Source organism: Chrysochloris asiatica, unplaced genomic scaffold (assembly GCF_000296735.1).
Source record: "Chrysochloris asiatica unplaced genomic scaffold, ChrAsi1.0 scaffold00092, whole genome shotgun sequence".
NCBI classification, from domain to species: Eukaryota; Metazoa; Chordata; class Mammalia; order Afrosoricida; family Chrysochloridae; genus Chrysochloris; species Chrysochloris asiatica.
In genome coordinates, this window is record NW_006408610.1 from 6,398,126 (window position 1) to 6,408,865 (window position 10,740).

General features: G+C 45.8%; 1 protein-coding gene across 6 annotated transcripts in view; it reads left to right on the forward strand.

Moving 5' to 3' along the window:
- Positions 1-10,740, forward strand: part of CELF6 (CUGBP, Elav-like family member 6) — a 40,095-nt gene that overhangs the window by 12,455 nt on the left and 16,900 nt on the right. For 5 of the 6 annotated variants that reach the window (XM_006866517.1, XM_006866518.1, XM_006866519.1 and 2 more), the window contains exon 3: positions 5,784-5,832. In XM_006866517.1, the coding sequence (XP_006866579.1) occupies positions 5,784-5,832 (49 nt within the window). Of the gene's footprint in view, positions 1-5,783; positions 5,844-6,113; positions 6,132-10,740 lie in introns of all 6 variants that reach the window. The other variant, XM_006866521.1, reaches the window with a different exon arrangement.

Below are 10,740 nucleotides of genomic sequence, written 5' to 3' on the forward strand. Positions count from 1 at the left end.
ACTGCGAACCACAAGGTTGGCAGTTCAAACTCACCAGTTGCTCCTCAGAAACCCTATACAGGATCACTATGAGTTGTAACCGACTTGAAGGCACTAAATAGCAACAACAGGCCAGCATAGAGTAGAACTGCTTCATAGGGTTTCCAAGGCTGGGAATCTTTAAAGCAGCAGGCTGCCACACCTTCCTCCTGCAGAACTGCTGGTGAGATCAAACTACCAACTTTTTGTTTAGCAGCTGAATGCTTTAACCACGGAGCCACCAAAGCTTCTAAACCAGCCACAGGGCTCCACAAAGGTGTTAGGAACCTGGGGGGAGGGAGGAAGTCTCCATGAGAATAAGGACACCTGAACACCCGAGACTACCGCTGTGAAGTCCTTGAGTTCTGGGAGAAGTTCTTAAAGAAAAGAAAAAAAAATAATAACTCATTTCTTATACCAGACTGTGTTCCTAGCACCTGATGTATTCTATGGCATTTAATCCTCTGTGATGAAGGTGCTATTATTGTTATCCCGATTTTACAGAAGAAGAAACTGAGTCCTAGAAATCAATTAACTTGCTCACAGTCATGTAGCTCCTAATAGGAACATCTGGGCTTCGAGTCCAGGTTACATGGCTCTAGCTCTCATTCATTTGACTACCATGCAGTTATGTTAGTCAAGCTGCTGGCAGCCTGGATTTTAGGTTCTGGATGGTAACTGGGTACATGTCATCCTCCAACATGGCCTGGCTTCCACTGGTCCTACCAGCACTGGCTTTATTCAGCCTCCCCAGCTTAACAAAGTGAAAATTAATATTTCATCCTTCTCCTAAATGAAAATCGATGGCTCTGTTGGCCAGCCCCAGCAACGTCTGTGCCATCAATCTTTCCTACTGTAGGCCTGCCAGGGCCAGCAGCACTTCAGTCACCTGGTCTCCAGCCCACCACCATGGAGGGAGGAAGGCACCCAGCTCTCTGCTCGCACTGGGTCCTGAGTATATCTGCCACCTGCTAGAGAAGTAGGGACAAAATTTCAATCGGGACTCCTGCTGGAGTCAGGGAGTGTGATTAGGAAAGGCTTCTATTTCCCCAAAGAGAAAGCCCCCTAGGAGAATTTTCACAGAATCCACTGGATCGGAACCTCCTCTTCTACCAGCCCTCTGCCAATTTCTGTCACCCTACTCAGGGCTTCCTTCACATCTCAGTTATTTGGCCCACCTGGTGCCCATCTCCTGCAGCCCCTTCCCCAGGAAGCTGGTGTTATGACTTTCAACGTCACATTAGGCTCCAGAATTCACGGGAAGAGAGTGAGGTCCAACTTCAGCCCCACCTTCTAGGATTCGGAAAACAACCCTTTTACTTGTCTCTCTCCCTGTTCATGATCTTCTTGCTCTAAGGCATCGCCCCCTTCAAACTTTGTGAAGGAGATAGAAATAACTGAGTTAGGCAGTGCATTTGCTCTCTCCATGATGCCCTGCACAAAACATCTGGGGTGGAGAGGGCAGATGGGACAAAATCCAGCGGTGCTCTATTGGCCAAGGCACGCCCATTACTACAGGGTTGTGTCAACCCAGAGGAAGGGGCACATTGTTTCTAATTTGTCCCTGAGAGAACGTGTTCTATAATCACAGAAAGGCACAGGGTGTGCTAGCAACTGCCTTTATCCCCAAGGAGCTTCCAACCTGGAAGTAACTCATTGCATCCCATTGAGGTTTTCATCTGGGCATGTAAAACAGAGGTCAGAAGTGGGGAGGGAGGCCTTCATGGAGGAGATTCCATCTGAGCTGAATCTTGATCTAATTCCATCATATCTGCGGGTCTAGAAACTTGAAAGACGAAGACCACATCTGGAATCATAAGGGTAGTGTGTCTACTCTCTAGCACACTCCCTGGCAGAAAAGGTGTTTGGCAAAGACAGCTGGGGCTGCACATGAGTGAAAAATATCATGCATGTTGGAAGGCAACATCACAAGTCTCGACTGCCAGTCTTTGTAAATTGGGCTTTATTTGGAGGCTTGCAATGGGGAACCATGGTTGGATTTTAAGCAGAGAAGAATGAAGGGCTGATTTTGAAAAGATCGCTCTGGCTACATTGTGGTGGATGGGCTGGAGAAGAAACAACACTAGAGTCAGAACAACCCTTTAAGACACTATTGCTTGAATTCAAGTGGATGATGATGTTGACCTGGAATTAGGGGTAAGGCAGGAAGTGGGGAGCAGGAGATAAACTTGAGAGCTATTTAGAATACCCATATAGATTCTAGAACCCAGAGGTTCTAAAATTAGAAGAAGGGCAGTAAGGCAGGACAAAGTGCTGAAGTTTACGAAGTTTGCTTTTTCTCTGTCCACATCTTCCCACAACCCCATGACACCTCTTCCAGACACGCCAATAGTCCTTTTTCTGAGTACTTTTTGATGAACTCTCTTCCCATGGAAGTAACGGGGTATGAATACTTACTGGAGGGGATGGTTGGCATCTGGAAAGAAAAGTCTAAAGACAGCAATGCTGGGCACAAAGCAGAAAGTACTGATGGAAAATTTGGTGCAAGTTGAGTAGGGAGGTGAGGTGTGGTCTTACTTTCCGTGGTGGAAGAACCAGGGCCTAGTAGGGGCCTTTGCCACCTCCAACCACTCCCTGCTCTTCTCACTGCCTGCTGACTGGAATTAGACTGTACTCTCCTCTCTCTGACATGACATTCCCCCTCCAAGTCTGGATCCTAAAGCAGATGTGGGTTTGGACTCTACCCAGGACACTCTCAAGCTCAGACAAGGGCAAGAGCTCACCTGAGATCCCATAACAAGTTCTTGGCCAAGGAGACAATGTCCTCTTTTTCACAGAAGGGAACCCTGACTAGCTCACCCCACTTCCACATCCTTCCCCTGGCTGTGGCAGGCACAAGGCAAAGTGGAGTTGCCCAGGCAGCTTGCGTGGACATTTCTCCTTCTTCCACCAGACACACAACTCCCTGTCCATTGTAAGGAGAGATAGAAATACCTCCTTCTCCTGTTAGCTTTACAGGACCAAATTACCCCAGTCCTGCAAGACTCAGATTAAATACAGGCTAGCACTTTACTTCACACCCCTTCTAAGTTCCTGGTCCCTCTGTGCCTCATTATTTGTGTTCACATCTAAGAAAGGAGGAGAGTAACACAAGGCAAAGATCATGGGTTTCAGCATTAGACAGACCTGGAGGCAAATCCCAGCTCAACCACTTCCCCACCATGTGATTGTGGGTGAGTGATTTAACCTCCATGAGCCTCAGGTTTCTCATCTATAATATGGGGACAAAAGCATTACCTCACAGAGTAACTTAAAGATTTTACAATCAATGTATACAAAATGCCCCAGGAAAGGTTTGACTCATAGTGAGTAAAATGAATGAAATCATGGAATGCTGGCATTATCTGCTCTCTGTGAGCCTGTGAGGGCAGGGTCTCCACCTATCCTCCCTACTTCCCCAAGGACCCAGCCTAGGAGTCTTCACAGAGTTCGAGAGATGCAGACAGGCCTAGACTCCCAGCCTCTGTGGCCTGGACATTACCATGTCCATACCACCCAGTGTCCACTCTCCATGGAAAGGTGATGAAGTGAGTAGAGGAGGGAAAGGGGCATCCCCCAGAAACTGCTGCACTCCATCTCCCAGGAAACCATGTGGGGAGGCAGCTGCCATGGAAACCGCTACTGTCACATGAGCTTGTCACCCTAGGCTCCAGAGAGAAATTCTCAGCATCTATTTAAGAACTAATAAAATAATGATGGTCTTGCTCACCCTCACTGCCCCCAACCCCAGGCTTCCACCCTTCTCTTTTTCTCGCCCACAGGTTCCTCCCAGCCTTCTCCATACTCCTTTCCTGACCCCTCAATTTCTTCCTGTCTTCTTTCCTTGCCTCTTTCTGAGTCTTTCTTCCTGGTTCTCTCTCTCTTCCCGTGCCTTTCATCTCTCCCTGTGTGTCTGCTCTCCATGTCTCTGTCTCTTGGTATGTCCTCCACAATCACAAGTGGTCATTCCCAGGATCAGGTCGCATCCTTTTGGTCCCTTGTCCAGGCCAGTCCAGACCTGTCCAGCTTGCCCTGATCTTCTTGGATTGATCTGTCACCCCCTCTAGACTGCAACCTGAGTCCTGTCAGTGTCTTGTATCGCCCCCCCCCCCAACACACACACACAAGCACTCACACAGCCTGGTACACGGTAGGTGCTCCACCACTAGTGGGTGGGTGTGTCTGAGTGTGTCAGAACCTGTATTCTGGTTGGGAGGAGGATTGCACTGGTTCAGACTTAGCATGTTTTCCTTTATTTTATTTTATTAGTCCTTTCCATCCCTCCCACTTCCAAATTTGATCCAAAGGAAATTGCTCAACTGTGACTGCCAGGGCGTTACCATGGTTACCGGGTAGCACTTGTGGCTATGGTAACAGGAAGCTGCCTGTTGTCTCGGCAACCAGCACATTGGTAAGGGATGGAGTGGCCCCTGATTGGTGCAGAAGCAGTGCATTTCCTGAAGGGAGGGGATCAGATCATCACCTTCTCAGGCCAGATGGGCATCAGTACCCCTTCCTCCATGAACGGGAAGGCTGCTATTCTTTTCTCCCGGCACTCAGCTATCTGCCCCCCAACAATAATTCCTCACAGCCCACGCACCCAGCACTTGGCAGTTTACATCCCCATTACCTCATGTGATCCCCACAACACCCATGAGAGGAAGGTGAGATGGGGATTCAATCATTCATTCACCCAGGGTGGTTGGGGGATGGGAGTGTGGGTGTCTATTAAAAGCATCTAGGATCTTTTTCAAATTATACAAACCCCCACCTTGAGAATCTTTTATGGTTCCCGGGTGATTCTGATCCATCCCTGGTCAGGGAACCTCTGAATTAGAAGGTGAAATTGGCTGGGGGTTGGGGGTGGGGAGAGATAGAACGTGGGGTCAAGCTGATTTCCAGGCTTATAGCCTGGGAGACTGGGAGGGTCAAATTTGGGCAAAAAGATAAGCTCTGTTGTGGATCTATTGAGTGGAAGGTGCCAGTGGGACTTCCTAGTCGAGATGTCCAGAAAACAGCAGGGCATATGAATCTAGATCACAAGATAGAGGCTTGAGCTGAAGACATGAAGCTCTGAGTCATCACTGTGTGGATAGTAACTGAGGCCTTGGGTGTGGATGAGTCTCTCCAGGAAGAAGGGGAAGAAAGACAAATGAGGACCGAGGATGTCACCCTGGAGAACTCTAGCATCCTCAGGGGAAGAGGAACCCAGGGAGGGGACTGAGGAGGTGCATTTGAAACCTCTGGTGACACAGAAGCTTGGAGAATGTTTTCCCCATTTGATAAGCTGAGTCTGAGAGAAGATGACTTACTTGAAGTCATACAACCATTAGATGGCACAGTTGGAGCTAGAGCTGATTCCTAGATTGTTTAAGCTGAATGACATGTAGGATTATATTCTCAGCTTTCGCCACAAAACACAAATCTTCTGTATCAACTCCACCCTTCCACCCAGTCCATTTCATGCAGTCAGAGACACAAAATCCCAAGAGCCAAACGCAGAAAAATCTCTTTAGAACCCCCTCCAACCCTGTGCTTGTCACTGGGCTTCCTATCCCTTATCCCTTCAGATTTCAGCACCTAACACATTCCTAGGGTGAAGGAAGGAATCATGAAGAAAATTTATAATCCCAGTGTAGGGGGGTGGGGTGGAGGGCAGAGCTCAAAGGGATCAAAGTGCAGACCATGAGTCTAGGGGTGGAGAAATTGGGGCCCTAGGATCCAACAGTGGTGCTGACTGGATGTGTTGGTCTGATGTTTTTCAGATGAATCGTCCGATCCAAGTGAAGCCAGCTGCCAGTGAGGGCCGAGGAGGTAACTCCCTTGTTTAATGACCTTCAAGGTGTCACCATGTAGGGGGTAGTGGGGTGCTGCTAGTGTCAGCCCTATTACTGGAGGCTCCATCCTTGGTCAGGGAACAAGTGGATCCCAGAGTTGTACAGCACCAAAGACAGCTCAATCATTCCAGCTCAGACTGAAGAGCACAGTGAAGACCCCAAGCCCAGAAGGGGAAGGAGGGGCCTAAATAGAAGAAGGGAGCTCTTGCACCTTGCCCATGGAGAGATTGTCCCCAGTTTGCAAAGTGGAGCTTCCAGACTTGTTTAAAGAATCCGGTTGAGTTGTTCTCCTTTTCCAGATTTTTCAGATTCCAGAAACTCTATTGATCTTGGATTGAGGCTACTCATTCCTTCACTATAATTGTCTGTTTACTTATGGTAAAAAAAAAAAAATGAGGCTAGCAAGATAGACTTTATAAAGAGTCCTGCTGGTGGTTATGTGCCGTGGAGTCGATTCCGACTCTTAGCGACCCTCTATAGGGTTACCAAGGTGGTACATCTTTTACGGGACCAGAAAGCCTCATCCCTCTCCCTCGGAACTGCTGACAGTGAGATTAGCAGCCTGACTCATAACCACTAAAGCTACCAGAGCCCCTGTAGTAGCATTGTAGATTATGAGCTGAGCTGCTAACCAAAAGGTCGGCAGTAGGAATCTATCAGCCTCTCTATGGGAGAAAGATGAGGCTTTCTGCTCTCAAAAAGATTTACAGCCTTGGAAACAGTATACAGTGTTGCTCTACTGATTCAACAGCACACAACCACCTCCATCAAGCTGGACTTTGTAGACTACATGAAGGAATGTGACTGGATGCTGAGGGTCATGGGAAGCCTTTAAAGAGCTTTTAGCTGTGCTGTTCCCTGATGGAGAAAAACCAATGCCCTTCAAGAATAGGAGGTGTAGAGTGACTATGCCTTTTGGAAACCAGCTGGGTTCTGACCATCGCTGCAATCTTCCATGATGGAAAGGCAGCGCTTGTGCCTGCTGTCAGATCTTGATGTCTTTCTCTCCCTTGGGTCCTATTTCAGCCTGTCACCCTACCTGGTGTCTGCTGACTCTCTCCTTAGAATCCCTGTCTTTCTTACCCATGTTCAACCAGGGCTTTGTTGGGCAAAAGAAGCTACCCACCACCAGGAAAAGCATGGACCCAATGGACCTAGACATTTACTGACTCTTACTAGTTAGGCTTGCCCTCTCAGAATACGCTCAATCTCTACACACACAAGGGATGCTGGTTCCATTGTGAAGGTTGTTCCTCAAGAAATTCTTCCTTCCTTCATTCTTTTAGATTCTCTGACCCTGATTTTGTGATGGTCAAGATGTTATCACTCCCACTTTGTCTTAGAGAATTCTAAACTCTTCCCACCAACACATAAACAAACACACAGGCAGGTGCACACATACCCCACACATTCTGCCTTTTCCCATCTCCTTCTTTCACACAGGTTTTTGAGAAGCTCCAAGTCGCATCTGAAATTTCTACTTCATGTGTCCCAACAATTGCTGTTTATTGGGAAACTCTGTTAGGCATCAAGGCCGCTGCTGGCCATCTTCTAAGCCCTGCCCACAAATACTAGACAGCCCCGTGGTTGACAGGCCAGCTGAGAGTACTTGAGCAAGTTGAGGCGCAGATGGGCGGGGCTGAAATTTATTGAACCATTTAACCACTGTTGTCTGAATAACTTCCTTCACAATAAAATACAGATGTGAGCGAAAGACCCAACAAACTTCCCCTACGGAGCTCCCAGGCTGTGAGGGAAGTGTAATTCAGTGTGATCAGTGGTGCTTTACAAGGACAAGTCCAGGGGAGAGGGGACAAAAGCAAGGAACAATAAACCTAATCTGGTAGGCCAAGGTATGCTTCTAAAGGTAGTAATGTGTAAGCTGAGATCTCAAGGATGAGTAAGAGGTAGTCAGAGAAGGAGGGAGGGAGTGTGTGTTTCAGTCAGAGGGAATAGCGTGTACAGAGGCCCTAGAGCACAGAAAGGGAGTCTGGTTTAGAGACTAAATCCATTCTGCTCGGCACTCCTGCTGTTGGGAGCCTGGCACACTTTGTCAGCCTGAGGACAACTACACAAAGGCACAGCCTGGCAGAATGCCCCTCAGAAGCCCCCCTGCCCATAATGCTTCTACTTGGCCTGGTCATATATCCTGATCGTCTGGACCCCAATCAGTGGCATCAGCCTGAATTTCATAATTTCCTCCCCTTCTTTGTACAGGTTTTGCAGTTTTTCACGTTTTCACATCATTGACAAACTCTGCACACATGGCCTCCCACCTGTGTACCTGTTCAGATTCAGTGTAGCTCAAGAGGGTAGGAGAAGCAAATCTAGCTGAACAGAGGTCTGCCTGGAGGTATAATTCAGAATTCTAGTTGATATGTGTCACACAGATATTTCTAGAGAAGTGATAGCTCTCTAGGCATAGATATCTGCCAGATGCAACCAATAATATTCCCTCTTACAGATTTGGATGATCAGATCTCTCCATTCCTCCCCCTGTTTCCTACTCAAAAAGCCATCAGATATTCCCTGCTACATATTAGGGAAGGAACTCTGGTAGCATAGTGGTTACGAATTGGGCTGCTAACCTCAAGGTCAGCAGTTAGAAATTACCAGCTGTTATGTGGGAGAAAGATGAAACTTTCTGCTCCTATAAAGATTTACAGTCTTAGAAACCCTGTATCGGGTTGCTATGAGACAGAACCGACTCCATGGCACACCACCACCACCACCACCACATATTAGGGAGAGAGGAGGTATATGTTCCACATCCTGAAGAACAGTTGAAACTTTACACTTTATAAGTATTTTACTGCTAATTTGTGTTTAGTAGTCTTGTTTCTAGACAAAATGTGTTCCCTTTCTTCAATGCCAACACGTATGTCTTCTAAAAGTGAATTCAACACTCTGATGAATTCTAACACAATGTAATGCTTTAGACATACAACATTTTAAAATGCTGTTGGTTTTTATTTTTGAAATGTAATAGCAACAATGTGGGATAACTTGTCCCTTTCAAGTCTTATCTCTGTAACTCCAAACTTTTATAAACCTTCAGAGTCAGTGATCAAGCCTGTATTAGCACATTTAAGCCAATAAGTCTACTTTGAAAAAAAAACAAAAAAAACTTGTCCTGAAATCAAGTATCTTAGTTTAGGTTATATTAAAAATATCTGAAAAGGATATTGATATCAACACAAATATAATCTAAGGATCTTTCAAAAATTCTCCCATTTTCTTCTGGGAGAGATGATTAGATTGTTAACTTGACTTCCCATAATGCAGAGGTCACAAAATCAAATCCCACAAAAACCCAGGTAGGTTAATTTAAATGAGTAAGACTACCATGATTAAAAATTTTAAATTACATGGTAATTATACTAAATATTGGCAACGAATTCAACTTTTTGAAGTGGACCAGCACTGTATGAGCTTAATGAAATCTAACAGGTTTGCTTTTTTGCCCCCTAAACTACCATTTTTATTTTCCCTCATCTGCCATAAAGGAGTACACCATAGTGCATCCATGAGCTTTTTGACAAATGTCATGACATTACCACTGTCTCTTGAATTGTGATGGTGATGCAACTGAGTAGTTTTCCTCTTTTTAAACACCAGACATAAGGTTTGTCTACTGTTAAACATACTATGTGCTGTATTCCTTTTAGACATTATCAATAAACATGTGCATTCAACATCTATAGCGCAATATATAATAGAAGCAGCACAACAGGATCTGCCTGATAAAAAATACTGGGGCCCTCTTCTTCCATGGGTTGGTGCGTTGGTGGCACATTTCTCAGAGTACCATATATGTATCTGAGTCTTCTTGGACTATATCATAGTAGGCGCTTAACAAACCTTGGCCAATTCCCATAAACTTTGAAGCTACGTTCCACACTGTTGATCTGGACGTGATATTCCTGTTCTGTATTTCATATCTTGTGACAGCTTCACGTCGAGCACTGTACTGTTAAAAGACAATGCATCCAATTTCCTAAAGTAAAATTGTCTCCTGACACACTTTGTTAACTTTTTGTTGTGATTATTGTGAAGGCTTATAGAACAGATCATCGATTTCACACTCAGTAAATCATATGCTGTATTTCGTCACCATGACTACTATCCCCACAATGTAGCATCACTTACTCTACTTCCTGTGTTTCTTGTATCCATTTCTTCTTCTTTTCCAAACTTTCTGAACTTTGCCCGTGGGAAATGTTGCCCTTTTGATCCCATTCTATAGTGCGCATACCTCACTAGTGTTATTGTCCCCCCTGTAGACCTATCTACTGCTTGACTGAAAACTGAGCTACAGGGTTAAGTTCACTTCCAGACCTGAAGGGAGATCAAGGGCCATAGTCTTGGGGTTCCTTCCACCAGTCTCTATCTGACAGCAATCGTAGAGATGGGCTAATGTTTTTAATGATTTTGAACTTTGTTCCATATTTTCTCACACTCTACCCAGAACCTTCTGTTGTGATCCCTTTCAGAGCAGTTAGTATCCAGGAACCATCTAGTTCTTCTGGTCTCAGGTTCATGGAGACTGATGTTCACATGGTTCATTAGTCCACTGGACTGATTGTTTCCAAGCATCTTCAATTTTCATCCCTCTTTAAAAGCACCCATTTCTCCAATAAACATACACAGTAGCAAAAATAATTTTCTCCTTGTTGTTGTTGTTAGGTGCCATCGAGTTAGTACCAACTCATAGTGACCCTATGTACAACAGAAAGAAACACTGCCCGATCCTGGGCCAACCTCACAATTGTTACCACACTTGAGTCCATCGATGCTGCTACTTGGCCAATCCATCTCACTGGGGGTCTTCCTCTTTTTCTCTGACCCTCCACCCTATCAAACATGATATCCTTCTTCAGTGACT